The sequence below is a fragment of the Macrobrachium rosenbergii genome, chromosome 55 (genome assembly GCF_040412425.1).
Source record: "Macrobrachium rosenbergii isolate ZJJX-2024 chromosome 55, ASM4041242v1, whole genome shotgun sequence".
Taxonomy (NCBI): Eukaryota; Metazoa; Arthropoda; class Malacostraca; order Decapoda; family Palaemonidae; genus Macrobrachium; species Macrobrachium rosenbergii.
Genome location: NC_089795.1, coordinates 15,742,338 through 15,767,424, shown reverse-complemented (window position 1 = coordinate 15,767,424; position 25,087 = coordinate 15,742,338). Strand labels below are relative to the sequence as shown.

Below are 25,087 nucleotides of genomic sequence, written 5' to 3'. Positions count from 1 at the left end.
ATACATGCTCTCAGCGAGAATATGGACTTTAGACAAGACAAGGCAATCTGCTCACTGCAACTAGGGATTCCTTGCAAAAATGAATACTCATCACAACCCTGACACAGAACGTTCGAGATTCCAAATCTAACGGACATTACAGGGGATAAGGCAGAGAAAGTCATATTCCAGTTAAGGACTCTAAGGCACTACCTGGACAGGACAAAGGACTTAAGAAGGAATTCAGAAGGGCTTTGGTGCTCAGTCAAAAGCTCTCTGTACAGGTGTCGAAGAATGCTCTGTCTTATTTTATCAGGCAGTTGATAAAAGAAGCTCATATGAAAGGTAGCGATTGGACATAAGATTCTGAAAGTAAAAACGCACGAGTTCAGGCAGTTGCAACCTCTGTAGTACTTAAACAGAACAGGTCCCGGCAGAGTATCTTGGACACGACCTTCTGGAGAAACAAGTCAGTATTTACCTCTCACTGTCTAAAACAAGTCCAAACATTATACGAAGACTGCTATACGCTGGGTCCGTTTATAGCATTTACTAGTGGGAGAGGGGTAATACCCCTACAATCCCATAAACCAATACCCTTTTTTCTTACTTTGGGATGGAGAATTTTTTTATGGTTGTTTGTGAAGACTGGACGCAGTCTTCCGCATTCATTGGTTTGAAAGTTCCTTGGAAGCGCCTGGAACTAGGGTATTGAGAGGAGGTCTAGTCACATAGAGGTTATACACCGGTTGACAGCCCCTAGAGATTTTTCAGCCCCTGGGTGGATTGCTGATCTCTTAAGGAATGCAGACATAATGAGGGCGAGTTCATTGAAGTCAGCTTCCTTAATCCAATTCCATAAAACAATACCTTTTGTTCTTGCCTTGGAATGGTTGAAATTTTATGGTTGTTTGTGACGGAACAAGGGTATTGAAGAGGAGGTCTAGTCACATAGAGGTTATACACCGGTTGACAGCCCCTAGAGATTTTTCAGCCCCCTGGGTGGATCGCTGATCTCTTAAGGAATGCAGACATAATGAGGGCGAGTTCATTGAAGTCAGTTTCCTTAATCCAATTCCATAAAACAATACCTTTTGTTCTTGCCTTGGAATGGTTGAAATTTTATGGTTGTTTGTGAAGATTGGGCACAGTCTTCCACAATCATTGGGATGAAAGTTCCTTGGTAGCGCCCGGAACAAAGGTATTGAGAGGAGGTCTAGTCACATAAAGGTTATACACCGGTTGACAGCCCCTAGAGATTTTTCAGCCCCCTGGGTGGATCGCTGGATCTCTTAAGGAATGCAGACATAATGAGAAATATTGAAGTCAGCTTCCTTAACAGGTAGGAACCTAGAGTTGTTTTGCAACTTTAATTATAATTCCAACGATGTTAGCTGTCTCTGACCCTCCACCAAAGGTGTCAATCAGCTATATATATAACTACCAGGGAAGTTAGATGTTTAAAAATGTTATTTTCATAATAAAATAAATTTTTGAACATACTTACCTGGTAGTTATATATAATTATATTCCCACCCTCCTCCTCTAGAGACTAGGGGCATGGAAGATCTGAGGAATAGTTGGAATGGTTCCAGGTACCTGGGTAGAGGGCGCACAGGTGGTTCACCTGACTACCGATCGGCGATTGCCATGAGTTTTGAAATTCTGCCGTGACGTCAGGGACTTAAGCTATATATATAACTACCAGGTAAGTATGTTCAAAAATTTATTTTATTATGAAAATAACATTTTTATTAAAATGATAATTCTTAATACAGTTCTACTATTTGAATTTTGCAAATGTATATCTTTTGGTGTAACAACCTAACCAGGGCTAGTAGTCTCTCTCTCTCTCTCTCTCTCTCTCTCTCTCTCTCTCTCTCTCTCTCTCTCTCTCTCTCTCTCTCTCTCATGCAGGTTTAAAGAAACAAAAGCAGCAGATTTTTAGGTTTTTGCTGAAAGCAAAAGCCAGAAAAGTTTGAAGCACCAGACCATTGAAAGGTGCTAGGAGATCAGAACTAGACTATGCAGTTTAAAAGTGGTTTAAACTCCGACAAACTGAACATGTAAGCATTTTCTGGAAGATGCTTATGGAGCAGGCCATAATTTTCATAAGGAACTAAACCTAGTGAATGACGGTGATTATTCATAAGCTTTGTTTTACTTTTGATAAAGCAATGTACAGTATATTGTGAAATGAGCTGGCAAGACTTTGTTTACATACGGGTTTATTTTAGGGATGATTTCTGTCATCCAGGATTTTCTGTGGTCCGGCAGTGGCCTGGTCCCAAGGGATCCGGTTTAAAGAGGTTTGACTGTATTATAAAAAATGGAAGTAAATCAAGTTGTAGAAATATTATCAGAAACTTGAACACTTGCAATTAATCCAATTAGTATAAAGTTTTTGAAAAACTGTAAATTCATATAAGTAACTTCCCAAGTAATTACATAGCTAAGGTTTCTAACTTGCGCAGCAGCCTTTTTCAAAATTTGCAGTAGCGCTTTTATCGTTTTTTGTGTAGGTGGCAGGCTGCGCCCATTATCGGAGCACTCGGGGGAGGCAACCAGCCCATTAGTTCAATTGTGTTTCTGCCCCAGTTCGTTGTACATCGATGCCATTGCAGGAACTTTTTTCTTGCTTTTCGGTTGTCTTTACTGGACCTTGGTGAAATATTATAGCTTTATTTTGAGTAGCCTTCACGCTTTGATCAGCTCATTAGCTCTGAGGATCAGGAGTCTATTTTTTTACATATGTCCGATTCTAGTTCCTCTAGTATTCACTATTACAGTGAAAGTTGTAAAACCAGATTGACTAAATCTTGCTGATTCACTAGTGATGTAAATGGTTTTTTCGGTGGAAAAAAGTTTTTTCCGGAAAAAACCACAAAGATAAAAAAAAAAAACGGTTTTTTTCTTGTTTCTTGTATAAAATCTGTAAATAATAGGAAAACAAGCTGTTTGTGTGGTAAATAAACAAAAACTTAGTTAAAATTCACATAATAGAATTATTACAGGTTCTTCTACAGGCCTATACCATCAACAGGTATGTTTATATACATACTGTATATTCACTAAGGGGTTTTGCCCTCCTCATGTTTACAGTCCTATTGCCAACTTACTACTAACTCTGTTCCCCTACTGCAAGTAGGTGAAGCCAAAGCTGCCAAAGGCAGTAGATCAAATAAATTTATTTCTTTTTTTTATTATTTTCTTAATTAGAAAATGATTTTGTTATCATAATTCATAACACCAAGTCTTATGTACTTTCTAAAACAAAGCTTTAAATGATATTTATTTACTACTGCACAATACAGCACTTACAATATCCAGCAGTACATGGCAACTTTTATAGGAGTGGCTGTGTAGTACATAGTCTGTACATGTCTAATATCTGTCAGGCTGTATCTTTCTCTCACTCCCTCTCCTCACAGTTACTTATATAATTTGCTTAAAATACTTGTGCTACATGTTTGGTAATAATGTATTAATTTCTTAGGAATTATCATTGCAATAAGTTTACTTATGTAATAGATACATAGGATAATGGACACTGTATTATCAATTTATAAGCCTGATAATATGTCAGTTGTTGAAATTATTAACCCTAAATGCTGAGCCTCTATTTACAAAAAACGCTCTCCCGTGATGCCGCGGCGTTCAGGAGTTAGCGCTGAAGCGGAAAAAGTTTTTTCAAAAAATCACAGCACACTTAGTTTTTAAGATTAAGAGTTCATTTTTGGCTCCTTTTTGTCATTGCCTGAAGTTTAGTATGCAACCATCAGAAATGAAAAAAATATCGTTATCATATATAAATATTGAAATATATGACAGCGCAAAAAAAAATTTTCATATATAATTTTATACAAATCGCTGTGAGCAAAACGGTTAAAGCTAACGGGTTATTTTTTTCTTTGTATTGTACACTAAATTGCAATGATTTTGGTATATAACAAATTTTAAAACGATCAAAGCAACACAGAGAAAATATTATCACAAAATGATGTATGATTAAATAACGCTGGACGAAAAAATATTTTTTTCAAAAATTCATCATAAATCGAAATATTGTGCTAGAGACTTCAGGTTTGTTGAAAAATGAAGCTAATTTTGATTGAATATTACTAGACTGTAAGTGTTATAGCTTACAATTGCAGTTTTTGACCATTTCGGTCGAGTTAAAGTTGACCGAAAGTCGAATTTTTTCTATTTATCGTGATTTATATGAAAATATTTCAAAACTGATAAGTGCTACAACCATGAGTTATTTTCTGTTGTATTGTACATGAAATTGCGCACATTTTCATATATAAAAGTTCATGTAACGACTAATATAAAACGGTGCAAACATTACGACAACGTGACGAAAGAATTTCTGAGATGTTCGGCCGAGTTACCATGCGGACGTAAGGAAAATGTTTTTTTCAAAAATTCACCATAAATCAAAATATTATGCTAGAGACTCCCAATTTATTGCAAAATGAAGGTAAATGATTGAATATTACTAGAATGTAAGAGTTTTAGCTTACAATTGCGTTTTTCGACCATTTCGGTCGAGTCAAAGTTGACCGAAGGTTGAAATTTTGGCAGTTATCGTGATTTATGTGAAAATATTTCCAAACTGATAAAAGCTACAACCATGGGTTGTATTTTGCTGTATTTTACATGAAATTGTGCACATTTTCATATATAAAACTTTATGTAACGGCTAATATAAAACAGTGCAAAACTTACGACAAAATGACGAAAGAATTTCTGAAATTTTCGGCCGAGTTACCGCGCAGGTGTAAGGAAAGTTTTTTCAAAAATTCACCATAAATCGAAATATTGTGCTAGAGACTTCCAATTTGTTGCAAAATGAAGGTAAATGATTGAACATTACTAGAATGTAAGAGTTTTAGCTTACAATTGCATTTTTCAACCATTTCGGTCGAGTCAAAGTTGACCGAAGGTTGAAATTTTTTGTAGTCGGCGACGCACGGTATGTCCACTCGGCACAACAGACAATTTTAGTCGACGTATGATACGTCCAGTCGGTGTTTAAGGGTTAATTAATGTAAACAATTTAACCTTAAAGAATTCATTTTGTAGCAGGCAACTGTGAGATACAAATAATACAAGAAATGATAAAAGTACCGGAAAAATTCGGAAAAAAACGGAAAAATACCAGTTTTTTTCCACCCAACTTAAAAAAACCAGTTTTTTTACATCACTGTGATTCACATACAGTTTACAGTAAGTGTAGGGGACATGAAGTAAGGAGGAAACTTGCACTGAATGTAATGATTGGGATGAGAAAAAGTGGAAAGTACCTAGATCTCACCTAGACAAATTAGAGAGGGATGGGAAGAGAAAAGCAGTTTCTAGAGCCTAGAAACTACTCCTAGACCTAGTTTAGAAGCTATTCCTGCTATTCCTTCTACTCCTGTTCCCACCTTGTCTCCTGTGTCTAGCCCTCCTACTATTCATCCACCTACTCCTGTGCCTGGCTCCCTTGTTTCTGACCCTAATACCATTGCCAGTCTCGAATCAAGGTTCAGTAAGAAGGATAAAGTGTTTGCAAAAAAAAAGTGACGAGTGACAGTTTAGTGCAAGTGGAGGAGGTGGTTACCCATCCCGTTGTTTCTCTTTGGTGAAGGTCCCTGTCATACTCCCCTGAACCTGGGAGAAGACATACTCGAAGTCCAAGGGAGGCCGAGGGGGGTTTGCCCACGGGTAATCGCCCCCTCAGTCAGGTTTGTTGCATGTTTCCAGGTATTGACAGACAGCCTCTGGAGAGGCGTCTGGTTGGATGTTCACCAGTTGTCTAGTTCCAAGGATTCCAGTGCTGACAGAAGGCGCCACAATCACTCTAGATTCGTCACATCCGCTGAAGAGACATGCATGTGATGTTGGTCGCCGTTCTCCACTACCTGTTAAGCTGGTGTAAGAAGGCCAGTCTCGGTCCACAACCTTCCTGCAGCTACGCTATGGATCCCTCTGTCCCTGCCTTGGTCCAGCATCCACTTTCCACCTGGGACAGTCCTGAGGCCTTCTCTCCTGAGTGTCCAACTGTGTAGCACCCTTACCTGGCCCCCAAGCACCCAACAAGCCCTCTCAGGCACCTGTCATCATTGTCCAAACGCCTGGCTCCTCTAGAGCACTCAGCGCCACTTCCCTAGCACCCGGTGCCAGCTCCCGAGCGCCCTGCACCAGCTCCCAAGCTCCCGGCGCCGGCTCTTCAGTACCAGTCACCAGCTTCTGAGTGCCAAGCGTCCGCTTCCAGACATGGGTCTCCTCCTTCAGATCAAGATGAGCTGTCTTTGGCTCCCATTAAACAACAGTTGATTGAGATTATGAGCTTACTGAAGAAAGCTCCCTCTGTCTCCAAGGCTGCTCATGATATGACCCTGTCTCCGGTCTCCTTGGCAGAAGAGGAGTTTGATCAAGAACCTGCCTCTCCTCTGGCTTATGCAGCTCTTCTTCAGTGTCTGCTGGTACACTTTACCACCTTTTTCGCACCAGCTGCCCCGGTCTCACCTGCCTCAACCTTTTTGATGAGGAGTCTTCTGGGCGACAGAACTAGACTCCCCAAGATGGTGCTTTCTTCATCTTCCAAGAAGGCTCTTAAGGAAGTTAGGAATTGGCTTTCTGCTAAGAGGGACCAAGGCAAAGCGTCCTTCACCTTTCCTCCCCCGCGCTTAGTCTGTAGGAGGTATCTATACTACACCACCAGGGAAGCTCCTTATTTGGGAGTCGCTGCTTCCTCCCAAGGAGACTTCTCCAGCCTCATCGACTCTTCCTGACGTTCTGCGTTCTCGTTGGCGAAGATAACGTTTTTGTCAGCGGAACTAGACCACCTTGTTAAGGACCCCTTTATGTTATTCAGATTTTTTAGTTTCTTGGACTGGACAGTTGGTGCACTGGGTAAGAATATCGAAAATTTCAAGGACTTAGTGGAAGGCATTGCCTTAGACTGGCTGGGAGTCCTGTCCTGCGCAGACAAGACCATTAGGAATGGCTCTCTTGAGCTTGCTGCTCTTTCCTCTTTGGGAGTTTTAAAGAAGTGAGAACTTTGGTGCTCCTTTACCACTAAAGGAGTCACTCACACCCAGAAATCTGCCCTTTTGTTTTCACTGTTGGACCCTCATCACCTCTTCCCTCAGGACACTGTGAGGGAAATTGCTTTGGACCTCCAAAAGAAGTCTACCCAGGATTTACTGTCGCAACCCTCCAGACACCCCAAGGATTCGTCTGCGTTTGCTCCCAAGACAGTTTCTCCACTCCAGTAGTAGCTCTTTCATGGAAGTAAGCCCAGGTCACAGCCTATGACCTGCTCTAATATCCACTCCTCGGCCAGATCCATCACAAAAAGCTCTACCAAGTCTTTGCCCAAGAAATGAGAAGGAAGTCCTTCATGTGCCAGTGGGAGCCAGACTTCTCAAGTTTGGGAGAAGTGGATGATCAGAGGAGCAGAACTGTGGATTATCAAGGTTCTGAAGGAGGGCTACACCATCCCGTTCATGAAGAGCCCCCTTTAGTCACATCTCCCATCGTATTGACTGCCTACTCAAGAGACTCAGAGAAACATTTGGCCCTTTTGGTGGAGGTCTCCTCCCTCATCTAAAGAGGGCCATAGAACAGGTCAAGGACATCAGCACAGAGGGCTTCTACAACCATCTTTTTGTGGTCCCCAAAACATCGAGGGGTTGGAGACCAGTCCTCGATGTAAGCTCCCTGAATCTGTTTGTCCAGAAGATGAAGTTCAAGATGCAGACAAACCATTCAGTCCTTTTCACCAGGGTGATTGGGTAATAACCTTGGATATGCAGGATGCATACTTCCATCCCCATCCATCCAGACTCCAGGAAGTACCTGAGATTTGTCTTCCAGTACAAAGTCTTCCAGCTTCGGGCTCTTTGCTTTGGCCTGTCTAAGGCACCTCAGGTGTTCACTTGAGTCCTTCCCCTCTAGCAAAATGGCTCCATTTAATAGGCATAAATGTCAGTCTGTATTTGGACGACTGGCTTCTTCGATCCCCTTTGAAGGAAAAGTGCACAAAGGACTTGAACAAGATTCTTCTCCTCACTCAGGAACTGGGCATTCTCATCAACCTCCAGAAGTCCCAGTTGACCCCGTCGCAAGTGATCCTCTATTTAGGAATGACTCTCAAGTCTCAGACTTTTCCGTTTCCCAAGAGAATCGCCAGCTGCCTTCAGATGATCCACAATTTTCTAGCCCTCTTGTCTTGCTTGGCCCATCAGTAGGTGAGCCTACTGTGGACTCTGGCATTCATCGAGACGTTTGTCAATCTAGGCAGACTCCATATGAGAGTTCTTCAATTCTTCCTCAAGGCCAACTGGGACAGGAAAACACAGCCGGACACCTGCATATTTCCAGTCACCCCGGAAATCAAATCGGACCTGCAGTGGTGGCTGTCCGAAGAGAGACTTTTGGAGGGAAAGTCCCTTCATCATGACCTAGACTTCTACTCAGATGCCTCAAACCTATGCTGAGGAACCCTTCTGGGGAACCAGGGAGTTTCCAATATGTGGTCCCTGGTGCAACAGAGCCTTCACATATATAAATGTCAGAGAGCTGAAGGCGATTCACTCAGGACTTCAGTTTTTCTTGACCATGGTCTGCAACAAGATGGTAGTAGTTCATGCAGACAATACCATGGCCTTAACTTACATCTGAAAGCAAGGCGGCACGCATTCTTTTTCTCTGCCAGGCAGCAAGAGATCTTCTCTTGTGGGAGGATCAAAATCAAGTGACTGGTCACTCGATTTATTCAGGGAAAATTAACGTTTTGCCAGACGAGCTGAGCTGTTAGAAGCAGGTCCTTCCCTCTGAGTGGACCCTGGATCCCCTGGTCTGTCTGGATCTTTGGAAACTGTGGGGCAGGCCAACATTAGACCTGTTTGCCACCTTGAGGGACCATGCCTTCCTCTCTTTTATTTTCCAGCCCCAGACCCTCTGGCATGGGCAACAGATGCCATGCTGCAAGATTAGTCCAGTCTAGATCTTATGCTTTTCCACCCTTCAACATGGTCAGGGAATTGTTGAACAAATTTTTATCTCATTGCAACGTAACTGTGACCCTCAGCCCCGTTCTGGCCCCTGAAAGAGTGCTTCCCTGACCTAATACGATTGTTGGTGGACTTTCCAAGACTCCTTCACCAAAAACCATGTCTACTCAACCCCACTTCAGGAGCTACCTCCAAGGGTTGTCCGCTCTTGCTCTGACAGGCTTCAGACTGTCTGCAAGCTTGTCAGAACAAAAGGGTTTTCAAGAGGAGCTGCAGAGGCTATTGCAAGATGCAGGCATCAATCTTCTAGCCATGTCTACTAGGCTAAGTGGGCAGTTTTCCAATGATGGTGTCTCAGACACAGCGTCTCTTCTTCTGAGACACCTATAACACAAATTGCAGATATCCTCCTATATCTGAGGAGCCCTAGGAATTTTTCACCCTCCGCCATTAAGGGGTATTGAGCTATGCTTAGCTATTTTTAAACATAGAGGCCTGGATCTTTCATCAAACTCAGATCTTAACGACCTCAACAAGTCATTTGATACTTCCAAGCAGAGGAAGGATGATCTGGTCTCTTGGAACCTGGACGTAGTGTTGAAGTGGCTGAAAGTCCCTCCTTTGAACCCCTTTGTTCCGCTTTTCTGAGGAACCTCACTCGCAAGACTCTCTTCCATGTGGCTTTGGCTACTGCTAAACGTACGTGAGATTCAAGCCATCAATAAAAGGGTAGGATTTTCCCGTGGAGACCCAGTTTGCTCCTTTACCCTAGGTTTTTTAGCCAAGAATGAGGAACCTTCCAAGCCCTGGCCCCCGTTCCTTTACCATTAAGGATTTAATGGACATCCTTGGCTCTGAGAGGGAGAGTTCTTTGTCCTGTCAGAGCCCTGAGATATTACCTGAACAGGACTGAGAAGATCAGAGGTATATCCAGTAACCTCTTGTGCTCGGTTAAGAACCCGTCTCACCCTCTAACTAAGAACGCATTGTCATTCTTCCTGAGGGACTTAATCTCTTTGCCTGCTTTCAATGTGAAAGCTCATAACATCAGAGAAGCATCTACCTCTTTTGCTTTCAGGCACAATATATCCCTTACTCCCACAATATATCCCTTACTCCCATTCTTCAGTCGACATACTGGAAATGCAAATCTATCTTCTGTCTCGCTATTTGAAGGAAGTTTAAACAGTGTTTGAAAATTGCAGTACCTTGGGGCTGTTATCAGTGGCTGGCATGGTACTGGGGGAGGATTCATAGGAAGCACTCTTTTTCTCCTACTATCTTTTCGCCTTGGTGTAGGGTTTTGAGTTTTTGATGAGCCAGGGGGTAAGTGTACCTGGAGTACCCACCAGTCTTAGTGGCTGGGTTGTGGTTTTTTCAGTGTAGGTGGCAGTGTTGTCTGGTTGTTTTTAATGTTGGTACTGCATCCAGGGCAAGGGCACTTGTGTATGCTTTGCTAGCCATCAGGCCTATCCTCTGCTGCAAAGCTCCCACTTAAGTAGAGGTGACCCATGGCTCAGCCACCACGCCACTACAGGTTAAGATGACCACCAACCAGAGGCAGTACTCACCTGCAGTAAGTCTCGTACCAGGTAGGGAAACAAGAAGCATTGTATCAACGCTGGCCAAACTTTTTATTTCAAAGTCATCACCATGCTTTGTTTTGGAGTAGAATATATCTATGTATCCCACCTCCTTTCACTGTGTGATTCAGCTGTGTAATTACTTGATGAGTTACTTGTATGTAAATATATTTTCAAAATAAAATTAAGTTTCATATATACTTATCAAGTAATTACAGAATTGGAGCCCACCCTCCTCCCCTCTTATGAACATATGGGCACAAACGTAATTGAACTAACTGGCTGGTTCTTTCCCCCAAGTGCTCCGGTAGTGGGCAGAGCCTGCCACCTACGCAAAAAACAATAGAAGCACTACCGCAGATTTTTAAAAAGGCTGCTGCTTGAGTTAGAAAGCTTTGCTATGTAGTTACTTGGTAAGCGTATTTGAAATTTAATTTCATTATGAAAATATAATTTTAATTGTTAAAATGTAAAATAAAAATACATGTCAGTAAAAACGAATTCTCCAGGCCAGCCCTGTAAGAGCTAATAATCAGATCAGTTGTCTGGTAAAATAGTTTTAATGATAAGATTATGTATGCCAAACATACATAATTACTGTATTCATAATTATGAGGAAGGATTTAAAGAAATTTCAGTTAAACCAATGACTTGATTTCCTTTTTAGGAAGGAGATACAATTTTATTGTATCTAAGTCCTTTTCATTGGACTAATTGATTATAGCATATGACTAGGTACAGGCAGTCCCCAGTTAATGGCGACCCGGTTTTACGGTGCTTGTCTAGCGACAAAATTGACAATTTTTGGCACTGAAAATAGCCAATTTCCACTTATCGGCGCTGATAAATGGGTATTGGCACCGATACACACCTAACAGAGGTGCTGATAACCAAAAATTGCTGTAAAAGTGCCAAAAATGGCGATTTTTGGTTATCATCACACCCTCAGAACGGAACCTCCACCAATAACCGGGGACTGCCTGTATTAATTTTCAACAAAATCACTTATAAAAATTTATATAATATAAGAAGGAGAGAGAAGTTGAAACAAAAGAAAAGGTTACTGTCCAAATAAAGTCATTTGAATACCTTATCACTTAGAACTATAGTTGTGCAAGGGACTAGATGATTTTGTAAACAAAATTACTGAAAGATTGTTGTGCATAAGACAGTTTGATATCCTTTAATGGTGAACGGAATTGTAGCCATGTTATAGTAAGTAATCCTTAGAATCCTTATCTTATGAGCTTTATTGGTTAGAAGAGGACTGGTATCTTAGTAATTCTCTGAATACTGTACAGTATGTTCATTTTTAGGGATGGTTATGATGCTCATGTGGCAGATGTTGTCCGCTGCTACACAAAAGAATGGCTCCATGTCAGTCGTCAGTATATCAACTATTCTACATCAGTTTTGGGTCGTAATCAGCTGACTGCAGATCGGATTACAAACTTGCAGACATGTCCTCAACCTGAGTTTGAAGTCGATCTGGATGACAGAGGTCATGATGAATCAGATAGAGTCAGTGTAAGTGAAGAAACTTTTTTATTAAATCATGGTAGAAATAAACTGATGCCTTGTCAGTCCCTGTAACTTAGTGTTGTTAATTGGAGAGTATTGTTATTATTAACATTAATATTATTATTAAAAACAGTTGCTGTTTCTGCAGCATTTAGGTTGTAGATAATCTTCTCTATTCTCCTCACTGTATTCCTCTTGATTGCAGGTAAATGGTATAAAAAATTTCCAAAGGACATGGAAAAATGTTTTGCTTTTGTTGCTTATTTTGCTCTTACATTTTGACATGCAAACAGGCAGTCATCTACAGATGATCTGGTGTTGTTTCTATAGTTTTTATGGCCTCAATTAATTCTTCTCTTTCAGGTTTATACAGTAAACCCCCATATTCGCGGTCTCACAATTCGCGGACTCAGCTATTCGCGGATTTCTCTATGGAACATATATACACATTATTCTCTGAAAATTTGCCCATTCACGGTATTTTTCACTGAGAAATATTTACTATTTACTGTATTTTCATCTCATTTTCATGACTAAATGATTTTTTTGTGATAAAACTATTAAAATACTTAGGTAGTGCTCGAGTTACGATAATTGGCCTTACGATAATTCGATTTTGCATTGGGGTAAGCAGTTAATACCGATACGACAATATTTATAAAATATTTTTAAATTTCACATGGGCACAGGCAGTAGCGTACAATCAGGCAGCGAGAGAAACCAAATTACAATAGACCAACTTCTTTTCCTCCATCTCTTTATCCCATCTAGTTAAAAAAGTAAAAGAGAATGATAAAAGTATTGTTAGTAACGTTATACTCTTGTGTAAATGCATACAGCCATAAACAACCGACTGAGAAACTGTTGTTTTGCTTATAACCAAATTGGGTAACAACAGCCGTTTTGGTTGTATTTCAGCCCTCGTACGGTAATATGCAATCACCGTAGTTATAGTACAGATGAAGTTAAGTAGAATAGGACTGATATATTTTTACATTATACCCTTATTCGGTATGAATAAAAGGTCAGCAAGGAAATACTGTATACTGCTAAATTTAAGCTGCAAGTTGTAGCTGAAGCTGAGAAAACAATGTTCAAGCTGCTAATGACTATAAATTAATGTGCAACGGCAACATGGATGAAACTTGACCGTAATTAAAATTAGAGAGAAAGAATTTTACTCAAAACTACTGGGCATGAAAGAACACATTGCAGTACTGCTGTTTTTGCACTGATAAATGATAAATACGTAAAGCTTGTATTATGATGAAATCAAGTGAAAATAGCAAACTGAATCTTGATTTTTTTTACAAAAACAAACACCCCCAAACGGCCAACGTCATCTATTAACGAAAAATAGCTAAGTTAATTTCACAATGAGAAGTATTTTAAATACTTCTCATTGTGAAATTAACTTAGTAGTATACAGTAGTATACAAATGAATTGCAGTGCAAAGTTACAGTGAGTGTCAAATGTGAGTCTGTCTTCTTCTATCAACCCATAGTTAGTGAGGCTTACAACCCCACTCTCTGCTTCTCTGCTACCCTCTCTGCTGTCCTTTCTTCTCTCTCTCTTCTCTTCTTCTCTGCTTCTCAACTCGACTTGATAAGGAATTTTGGAAGTTTTTGTCCCGCCCCCGCTGTAGGCGGAATCTTGGTTTTGGTCCAGCCTTATAAATGCTTAACCCTTAAACGCCTACTGGACGTATCATACGTCGACTAAAATTGTCTGTTGGGTGTCAAGTGGACGTACCGTACGTCGACTACAAAAAATTTCAACCTTCGGTCAAATTTGACTCGACCGAAATGGTCGAAAAACACAATTGTAAGCTAAAACTCTTACATTCTAGTAATATTCAATCATGTACCTTCATTTTGCAACAAATTGGAAGTCTCTAGCACAATATTTCGATTTATGGTGAATTTTTGAAAAAACTTTTTCTTACGCCCACGCCAGAAATTCTTTCACACGTTGTTGTCGTAATGTTTGCACCTTTTATATTAGTCGTTACATAAAGTTTTATATATGAAAATGTGCGCAATTTCATGTAGAATACAACAGAAAATAACTCATGGTTGTAGCTTTTATCAGTTTTGAAATATTTTCATATAAATCACGATAACTGCCAAAATTTCAACCTTCAGTCAACTTTAACTCGAACGAAATGGTAAAAAAACCCAATTATAAGCTAAAACTCTTACATTCTAGTAATCTTCAATCATGTACCTTCATTTTCCAACAAACTGGAAGTCTCTAGCACAATATTTCGATTTATGGTGAATTTCTGAAAAAAAAAAATTTCCTTACGTCTGTGCGCGGTAACTCGGCTGAACATCTCGGAAATTCTTTCGTCTTGTTGTCGTAATGTTTGCATCGTTTTACATTAGTCGTTACATAAAATTTTATATATGAAAATGTGTGCAATTTCATGTAGAATACAACAGAAAATAGCTCATGGTTGTAGCTTTTATCAGTTTTGAAATATTTTCACATAAATCACGATAACTGCCAAAATTTCAACCTTTGGTCAACTTTAACTCAACCGAAATGGTAAAAAAACGCAATTGTAAGCTAAAACTCTTACATTCTAGTAATATTCAATCATTTACCTTCATTTTGCAATAAATTGGAAGTCTCTAGCACAATATTTCGATTTATGGTGAATTTTTGAAAAAAAAACATTTTCCTTACGTCTGCGTGGTAACTCGGCCGAACATCTCAGAAATTCTTTCATCACGTTGTCGTAATATTTGCACCATTTTGTATTAGTCATTACATAAAGTTTTATATATGAAAATGTGCGCAATTTCATGTACAATTCCACAGAAAATAACTCATGGTTGTAGCTTTTATCAGTTTTTAAATATTTTCATATAAATCACGATAAATAGAAAAAATTCTACTTTCGGTCAAATTTAACTCGACTGAAATGGTCGAAAACTGCAATTGTAAGCTAAAACACATACAGTCTAGTAATATTCAATCAATTAGCTTCATTTTTCAACAAACGGGAAGTCTCTAGCACAATATTTCGATTTATGGTGAATTTTTGAAAAAAACATTTTTTTACGTCTGCGCGTTACGAATTCATGCATCAGTTTGTGATAATATTTTCTCTGTGTTGCTCTGATCGTTTTACAATTTGCTATATACCAAAATCATTGCAATTTAGTGTACAATACAAAGAAAAACAAAATAACCCGTTAGCTTTAACCGTTTTGCTCAAAGCGCGATTTGTATAAAATTATATATGAAAATTTTTTTTTGCGCTGTCATATATTTCAATATTTATATAATATTATGATAATGATATTTTTTCTCATTTCTGATGGTTGCATACAAAACTTTAGGCAATGAAAAAAAAGGAACCAAAAATGAACACTTAATCTTAAAAACTAAGCGTGCTGTGATTTTTTTGAAAAAAACTTTTTTTCAGCTTCGGTGCTAACTCACAGAACGCCGCCGGCATACGGGAGACGTTTTTGTAAATAGAGGCTCGGCGTTTAAGGGTTAATTAGTTAGGCTAATCTAAAGACAGCCCATTTGGGTGGACTTCTGGAAAAAGCACTGCCTTCAAAAAGGGGTCGTTTTGACATCACCGGAACTTATAATTTCCGGTGGCTATTTATCCCACTAAGGTAATAGTGCGTTTTTGTTATGAATTCCTCGTGATTATGAACTCGATTAAGAGCAGTCATAATGGCTTCGTAACCATGACACACCTCGTGTTTTGCTTTATGTTCCAAAACATCACTGAACCCAGACGTTTAAATCACTACACCTCTCTCTCAGTGTTTATCACTGAAAGGTTTCTCTCCCTTTGTCCCTTTATTCAGAATTTCTAATTATATCCTTACATTGCACTGGCTATACAGATCACTGTTGTAACAACCAATCACTGCGATCCTGGTCATGGAATCAATTTATTCCGACTCATTCAGAATAAGTAAAGCATCTCAAATCGTAAGTGTTATCGTATAGCCTAAACGATTTGAAACGTACTAACCTAATTGTAGCCTAAGTCTTATACTATGACACTCAGGTTACGTCACTCATATGCTGTTCCAAATTGCACTTAAAACACTGCACTGCATTGTGTACATTAATCTACAGCATAAACGATATAAACTTACTGTTATTTCAAATGTGCATTTAATAGTCCTAGCTTGAATTAGAATTAGATTGGCATGAGCACTATCTCTACTTCGTAACCCTCATCCAAAGCGCACCTCAAGAAATTCTCCTTACATTTAGATACGCATATCCCCTAAAGGGGTTTCCCTAAATGAACTTTAAGATGAAAAGGAATACTTAAGTAGATTTAAAGGCATCGACAACTATGGCTGCATTCCCTTCTCTTGAGTCCCTACTACAGGCAGTCCCTGGTTAATGGCGGGCTTGGTTAATGATGATCTGGTTTTATGGGGCTTGTCTAGTGATGAAAATCGGCAATTTTTGGCACAGAAAATTGCCAATTTCCGCTTATCGGTGCCAATGATTGGGTATTGACGCCAATACATACCTAACAGAGGTGCCAATAACCAAAAATCGGCACTTTTCGGCACCGTTAAACCTGAAAATCACCGAAAAAGCGCCGGAAATCGCTGATTTTTGGTTAGTGGCGATTTTTGGTTATCATCACACCCCCAGAATGGAACCCCTGCTGATAACCGGGGACTGCCTGTAGTTTGAACTACACTGCACCAAGGCTATGAATAGACTGCCGTCATGGCCGTCTTTGACCGACACCAAATGTTCGACTAACCACCGGGCAAACAGCCGATGCTGGTAGTTAAGCATTATTACACGTATACAGGCAGTCCCCGGTTATCGGCGATCCAGTTTTACGGCTTGTGTGGTGACGGCGATAACTGGAATTTTGGCACCAATATGAGCTGATCTCCAGGTATCGGTGCCAATCCCAGGTTATCAGCGCTAATCCCCAGTTATCGGTGCTGATCCCCAGTTATCAGCGGCACCAATCTCAGGTTATCAGCGCCGATAACCAGGGACCAATGCTATTATTGCCGATTTTCGGTTATCAGCGATTTTCAGTTATCGTTACACTGTTAGGAAAGGAATCCCCGACGATAACCGGAGGCTACCTGCACTTGCAATTACATAGACAAAACAGCCAAAACAATGCTTTTCATTGCTAAATACAAACACAGCAGAACATAATATTCTTCTACATAATACGTATTTCAAGTTTACATAAATTTAAAAGGAATACATAAAACCATTCCACAACTTGCGGAAAAGTACAATCTCTCCTGTTAAAGTTTCGACAGACAGTATTGCTTTTGTGGGTTAGTAGGTAGAAGAGGCATCATTCAAGTGTTAGCCTACCGAGGCATCATTCAAGTGTTAGCCTACTGTTTCCCTTGTTAACCAAAGTCCTTCCTCCTCCTCCCCTGTTTTCACTCCTTCTGAAGAGAGGGGGTGATATTGAGGGATGTGGTAATCATAACATTCTACTATGTGTCACCTGTAAAGCCAGCCTGCTGCTGCTACAACCATTATGATGTCACTGCTGCATCTGCTGCTGCTCAGACACTGATGATATCCTATGCTGGAGCTGTAGCCATTAAGGGTTCCCAGACTGTAACCTCTTTAGGGAGGAAGATAGACCTGAGTAGGCCTGAGTGAAGGGGGAAAGCTCTGTCCTTCCACCACCTACCCCTCATCATCGAGCTCTTCTCCTCCACCCCTTCTCCTCGTCTCCCTTATGGGATGAGGAATATAAATGGCATGTAAGGCCTCTTGCAAGAAGTCCTTCAGGCTTCTCGTGAGTGCTTCCTTTTTGAAGAAGGTGGAGGCTCTGAGTTACCTTCTTCTTCTTCTTTTAACGTGCTTGTTTTCCCATTTGTATGGAATAAGCCCGATGTCCTTCTTCTCGGTTACCTGTGGGTGACCAAATATTTTAGCTTTAGGTAGGTCTAGTATGAGTTACCCCATACCTGCCCACTTGAAAGTGCTCACTCTTGTCTATTCCTGAGGGCTCAGCATAGAAGAGTATGCTTGTCCTGCTTGCTTGGCAAGTGCTTGGTCTTGGGACTGAGCACTCATGGGTGTACAAGACACCCCCGTCCCCTCATTTGTCTGAGGAGACACATTGGCAAGAACAGAGAGGGAAGGTATGCACAATCAGTTTGTATGGCTCAGTGCACTGGTTGTACTTAGACAATGGGGTGGGCTCCCTCTCCCCTTACCTTTGGGGGAGGGGTATAGAGTGGGAACCAGGGCTACCTACTTGCCAGGCATATGCAAGCCCTTAGTAGTGTGCGCAACACCAAGCACTCTCTTTAGGGCAGATATCTTTCAAGCATTTTCTCTTGTGCCTCTTTGGAGACAACTTGATAGAACCTGTGCATTGAAAAGTATCCTTTTACACAACTGGGGGAGTTCTCGGACCTCAGACCATGCATGTACCTCAGGTATATGGTGTGGTAAAATCCTTTTCGTACCAGGTCTGTGGAGTGGTTTGTAGGTAATCCTTCCCACTCTGCTTCCCTGAAGTACACCTGATTGGAACATTCTGACGTATTCCATAGGTGTGGGCTCAGTTGTACAATCATGTGAACTCCAATGGTAGAGAGGTTCAGTACATATCTGTTCTTGCATACATCAGCTCGGGTTGTGTAGTGGTGCACATGCACACTGGTGTCCAACTGGAATGCAACCATTGACTACAGAAGCTGAGGAAGTTTACAGTTCTTTGAACCATATTCTACCATCTCTCCCATGTGTATGGAGAGTTAGTGACCTAGGAGTACCTTGCGCATATGCATTAACTCTTTTCCCATGCCTTCTGGGCAAGTGTGGTGAGTTGATGCCACCTTCTCCCTTCAGTATGCCTACAGTTGTCATACTGAATGGATGCTGGGTTGGTGGTGGTGTGTAACAGACCTTTGTTTCATCACTTTGAATGCCAGAAGCCTCTGTTCTTCTGCAGTCATGTTACACTAAAAATTGGTTTGGGTTTTTACACAAAAGGGCTTCCTAAAGACCTTTTAAGCTTCTTTTAATTAGCCTACACTTTTCCTGAAGATTGGGTAGTAGCTGTCATACCCTCTCTCTGGTGTATATACAGGCTTTTTCATGCACAGACACAGAACATGTTTGCTATGATTCTTTGTGATTTTACACTCACAAGAGACACTGTAGTCCATTGACTGAGACTTGCATGTTAATGTATGCAAACATTTTGCTTCAGTAAGTTTGGTTCAATCTGTCATTTGCAAGTATCAGATTTTCTTCCAAATTTGTTAACACAAGATAATCTGTAGGTTTTTGAGCCATGCTTTTAAGAGGTTGTCTCTGTAATCATTTTTTAGTGATTAGCCTTGACTTTGCCAGTCATGTATGTTCACTCATGGAGAAATCATCTTTGTAAGTAGTAAAACTTTTGCCTCAGGAATTTGCACTTGAGGGGGGCCTTGCCTCCTTTCAGTACCCTTGTAGCAGTGTTGGTACATAGATTGTTGGGATCATGGTGAGCCTAATGATCTAGAGGAAGTAACTACTGCCATCCTGTCATGAACCATTTTGAATGGCATTCTTGAAGGGCTACTCAGAGGCAAAGTAGTTGTTCTGATTGTCGTGGTTGTAATCTGTTTGTGATGTTTTGTTCAGGTTAAATTTCTGATCTATGGATCAGATTTGCAGATAACAGAGTTCCCATTTTCTGGCAATTGAGCAGTCAGCTTTATTACAACCATAGGATGCCATAATGGTATCAATCATAGCCCCTTCTACAGCAGGAATTCCTGTCATAACCATGTGGTTCTCAGGTGAAGGGGAAGTAAGACTTGAACCAAGGGTGGAAGGCAGCACAGTTTTCCTTATATCTCTCTGTTACTGCATTTGAAACACACTTATGCTACCCTATTCAGAGGTAACATGGAGTTGGTGGTGGAGAGGAGAGTGGAAGCCCTGATTTCTCTTTTTCACCAACCAAATACTATCACCCTTAATGGCAGCGATGTAATCTTCAGCCAAACCTTGCCTTTTCCTTTAGCAAAGGAAGGGAGGCTTTCCCACCCCCTCAATTGGATGGTTATTATATAACTTCCCATTGTTTGGGCTGCTGCAATTAGAGGTTGTCTGTCTTGCTTTGGCAGTAGTATGGAAACAATGAACATTCTTGGTTACTGCAGACCTCCAGGGCAAATGCCATAGTTGTATAAAAACCACTGCCCTTCCCTCTCATAAACACATATGGGTGTTATATTCCACCTTGTATTCTCCAAGATCACTAGCCTGGCTGGCAAGGTTTAAATAGATGATGGAGAAGGGTGCTAGAAACTGTGAGGGACCAGTCTCCAAAGTGTTTCACATTCGCCTCTTAAGTGAGAGGTTGACACTGGCTTGAGTTGGGTCTTTAAACTTCAACCATTTAGGAGTATCCACAAGTGTGCATTATTTTTTCTCCTCGTTATTGTCAAGCTCTTCTGCACCTTCCTCCCTGCCACCTTCTGCCTTTTTTACTTTTCATGAGAAGAGGTGGTCTTGGAAGATGCCTCATAAGACATTTCATTGGATTTCAAGTTAGCTCCTTCCTTTTCTGGGGGCTGGTTATGGTATTCCTGCATCTGCAGGCGGTACATTTGCTGTAGGTAGGGTTAACCAGGGGCTCTGAGCATTCTTGTGAACCAGTGACTCTCATTTTACTTCTGAAGTATGAAGACTTTGTGGACTCTTCCCCAGATCTTACTTCTGCCAAGGTACACAGGGAAGAGTTGGCACTACCATCTTGATTGATGAGTGTACAATCCTTGGATCACAGACCAGGTGCACGTGTATGATACTGCTTAAGTATCATGTCAAGTCTGTATTGGCATGGATTATCTGGTGGTGCCTGGTTTGTCCAGAACTCCTGATGTACAAGTAAATGATCCCTTAATCATGCACATGCAGCTGAAGGTTTACAAGTGGAAAATTGTCGCATTATGAGACCACTGGGTACTGTGGCGAGCCCCTTGCACATGATAATGCAGACACCCAGGGTGTTTCTGGTATGTCCAAGACTTCTGATACACACATGGGTGCTCTTCTGTAGTTTCTATAGTTTGGGTTTCACTGATCCTACAGAAGTTTACAGGATGAAGGACCAAGATTTTGGGAGGTTTAAGGCAGCACTAAACTTTTGCACAAAAGTCTGTGGGACTGTGTACCACAATTTAGAGTAGTTACAAGTCAACCTCTAATTATTATTAAAAAATATTGGTACCTGTAGGTCTCTTGTTTTCATGTCCATGGTTTTAGAGGACTCACTAGGGCAGACTGGTATGTCAGCATCTCTTTCAGGGGAGGATCCAACTGATGCTGTGGGGAAACTGTTAGGACCTATCTTAAGAACCCCCTACAAGTAGAGTTGGAATGGTTTTTCAGAGATCATTTGGCTCATTCTGAGTTTGATGGTCTTGGAGAAGTGACCACTCCCCCATTGTCAAACCCATCTTGTCAATAGTGAGTACTCTAGGTTGCACTCAGGAGCCAAGGCAGTCGTTCTGACTGTTGTGGTTGCTGCCTGCTCGTGGTATCTTGGATCAAGTTACTTCTATGTAGATCAGAATGTTCCATGCTGTCCAGCAGATGAAGCAAGCTACTTTCCCCCTGTTGATACACTAAGGGCAGTTCTACATGTGCTTTCTTCTGACATGTTTTGGCTGCGAGTAGTCTTACTCAGTGAGGCGAATTGGTGTTTAGTTCCTCTTTACACTTTCCGTAGAGTAAAGTGGAGGTGTCGGTGGAGAAGAGGCATTTTTATAGCAAGGAGACCTTGATCCATCATGTACACTGTGTGTGTGTCCAGTGTCAGGAGGGTCCTCCCTGCCATGAAACTGAGACAAAGAATGCAAAATTCTTCTTCCAGGATGGGCCAGGAGCCTTATGAGCCCTTTGGCTGTCCCTTTTAGGTTGGGTTAGAAAGAGAGGCAAGGGCAAAAAGAAAGAAAGGGCAAAAAGGGCAATGAAATTGGCAGTACCCCTCTCCAGCTGCCATGATTAGAGAGGATGCCTTTAATGACATTTGGCAATGTGGCAGAGGCAGGCCAGTGCCCTGGATAGTATGTGTCCTTTGGGACATATACTATCCAGAACAGTTACAGACCAACTATCAAAGACTGATGCCCTGGCCTACCTCATTTACTGATATTTCCTGATCTACCTGTCGGAAGAGGAGGTGAAGGAGAAGAGTGCACTAGAAGTCATAGACACCCACTCTCCAGGCTATTACAATCATCACTACTCTGTGAAGAATGCAGCTGCAGACTAGTCATCAATCTCTCTCCTTTGAAAGAGTTTGCCTTACAGACTCCAAGATGGAAATGGCACATTTCTTGGTGGATTCCATCAGGGAGGGCAACTTCTTGTTTTTGATTGATGTGAAGGATGCATACTTGCAGGCCCAGGTGCCTCCCATCAGTCATCTAGGAAGTGCCTCTTCTTTGTCTGCAAGACTGTCTGTTAGTTCAAAGTTGTGTGCTCTGGATTAATGACAGTCCCCAGGTGTTCAGGCTAGTTTTCACCTTGCTGTGTTACCTAGATAACTGGCTAGGTCTGGCTCCCTTGGAGATGCAGTTGCTCCAGAACAGAGACTTCATCCTTGCATCTTGTCACAACATGGGGATTGGGATTGGGAGAAGATGGAGCTCATGCCCATGCAGCAGGCAAAATATCTGTTCATGTCAGCTGGTGTAGGGAGTTTTTAGCTCGGGTCCTGTCAAGACAGGAGCACCCACCTTGGTTTGGCTGGTACTCCTCAACCACCTGTCCCCTGTAGGGGGTTAGTGCCATCAGTGCATCTCATGCGGTGCACTGTAGGCATTACTTCAGGTTCTTTGTTGTGTCCCTTCAGCCTCTAGCTTCAATCTCTTTCATTCCTTTTAATGCACCTCTTTTCATATTATCTTTCTTCCATTATGCTTTTCACCCTCTCCTAATAATTGTTTCATAGTGCAGCTGCGAGGTTTTCTTCCTGTTAGACCTTTAAAACCATTTTGCTCTTAGTTTTCAGTTTGGCAGTGAATGACCTCATAGTTCCCAGCACTTGGTCTTTGGCCTAAATTTTATATTCCATTCCATTCGACCACTTGTCATCTCTGAAGGAGCTTATTCTACATGACCACCTCCACTTGCACTCGCTTCATTGGCAACTGAAATACCATTGGTCAGCCTCAAGTGACCCTCCCTCCCAGCTCCTACCTTTGAGCAGGGAAGTAAGGGGAGACTCGTAGTGTTTTGGAGGGTTGTATAGCCATTTGTATCTTATCTGGCTGTCAGAGGGCTGTGGGTTCCTCTTTTTAACACTTAAGAGTATTTTGCAAACTCAGAAGCTGTCAGTTTCTAATAAAACTCAAGAGCCTTTCATTCCCTTACCTCAGAGAATTTGTGATTGGGGAGCTAGATGAAATGTTTTGGTGCTTAGTGCAATGCCTGCAGCCTTCTGATGAAAACCTGACATTTTAGGACAGTTTGTGGGTTCTCTTTGTAGTACTGGCAAGCACAAGGTAGTGGTGTCTAGAACACCCTTTCTCTCTATCTTCAAAAAACTATCACACTGACATTCAGTTTGTCTTATGAGGAGGACATTTGTCTAGTTTAGAGAACTTTTTGGCTCACAAGTAATGAGGGTAGGTGTCTGGTGGCACCAGACTGCTCTTACTTCAATTAACCTCAGGGACATTGCCCACAAGTCCTTGGACTCTTCTTTAGGACTTTTGGTGGCTCCTCAACAGGTTGTGTAGTCTTCAAGCTCCTCTCAGACAAAAAAGCATCTCTCCTAAGGTACTCGCATGGCATAAGGCTGGAGGTTGAATGTGTAAGAAACTGGCTCTCTTCCTTTTTGCTTCCTTCCTTTCTGTGCAAGGCAGCACTCAACTCATGTACATGATGGATGGGCTATGGTGCAGGTAGACTTTACAATTGGGCATCCTAACTTAGAGCTTTGGCTCATGAGGTGTGACTCCCTCTGTTCTCCTTTTTGACAAGGGAGTTGGATTGGTAAAGCTATTATCTGAATCCAAAATACTTGCTACCTTGTTACTGTTGCTACCCTGTTTTCAGGATGGCACTTGGTTCTCCCAGGAAGCTCAAGTACATCTCACTCTGGCTAGGGTCCAATCAGTCTTGCATACCTCTGCAAGATTGTACAGGAGGTTGCAGAAGTCTTTGCTCTTCTGCCCATGATTATGACCAGAAGCATGGCATTTATTGGTGGAGATTCAACTTGCCAGTGAGTTGAGAAACTATCTTCCCACCTAAGGAGTGAGTATCGTACACAAATAGTAGTGGTTTGTATTCCTATAAGAATAAACCACAAATTTTTAAAGTAACATTTATTTTCATAGAACCTTTTATGATAATCCCACGTCAGTAACCACCCTGTGTAGTCCCCCCATACCGAAGGAAAAAGTACTTGATGATGGCAGGTGAGTGGGGATTCCCAACTCACCCACCCACCACCAGTTAACTTTCGTGTTACAAAGTTTTTTTGACCAATTTCAGCTTGCACTGAGGGAGTACTCTTACATACAAGGATCTGGTGTTATGTTGTAGATAAGGTATTATTGTTAGATTATGATAAATACCACAGGAGTTTGTGTCCATTGACATTATCAAGCAACAGTACTGTAATGGTTTTGGTAAAAAAAAATTATTTTGCCATTTTGAAATACTGTAAAATTTGATCGGTTATTTAGTTTACAAATAGTTATATGGTTTTTCCCAGGAACTTGTAATGGCAGAATACTGAAATAAAGGACTGAATTACAATTTTGTTGCAAGTGCTTTTATTTGGACATAAACTGCAGTTCCAAGTTCATTGTCAGTTTCCATAAATTGGGTGTTTAATTGGTAATTTTTTATTTGTTTTTCATTCTGCCTTGTGTATCTGAGACATAAACGTAGGGGATTATGGTGTAGCATTGGAGTTCACTGAAATGGATTCTAGTTTGAAATGCAATTACAACCAGGGAATTATGTAAGGATTT

General features: G+C 41.1%; 1 protein-coding gene across 36 annotated transcripts in view; it reads left to right on the top strand.

Annotated features, from left to right (window-relative positions):
- Zir (Zizimin-related) overlaps positions 1-25,087 on the top strand; it is a 582,703-nt gene that overhangs the window by 56,214 nt on the left and 501,402 nt on the right. For all 36 annotated transcript variants that reach the window (XR_010852045.1, XR_010852043.1, XR_010852042.1 and 33 more), the window contains exon 4: positions 11,887-12,097. Coding sequence is in view for 14 of the 36 variants with exons in the window: in XM_067098450.1 (XP_066954551.1) it covers positions 11,887-12,097 (211 nt within the window). In the remaining 22 variants the exon portion in view is untranslated. The remainder of the gene's footprint in view (positions 1-11,886; positions 12,098-25,087) is intronic.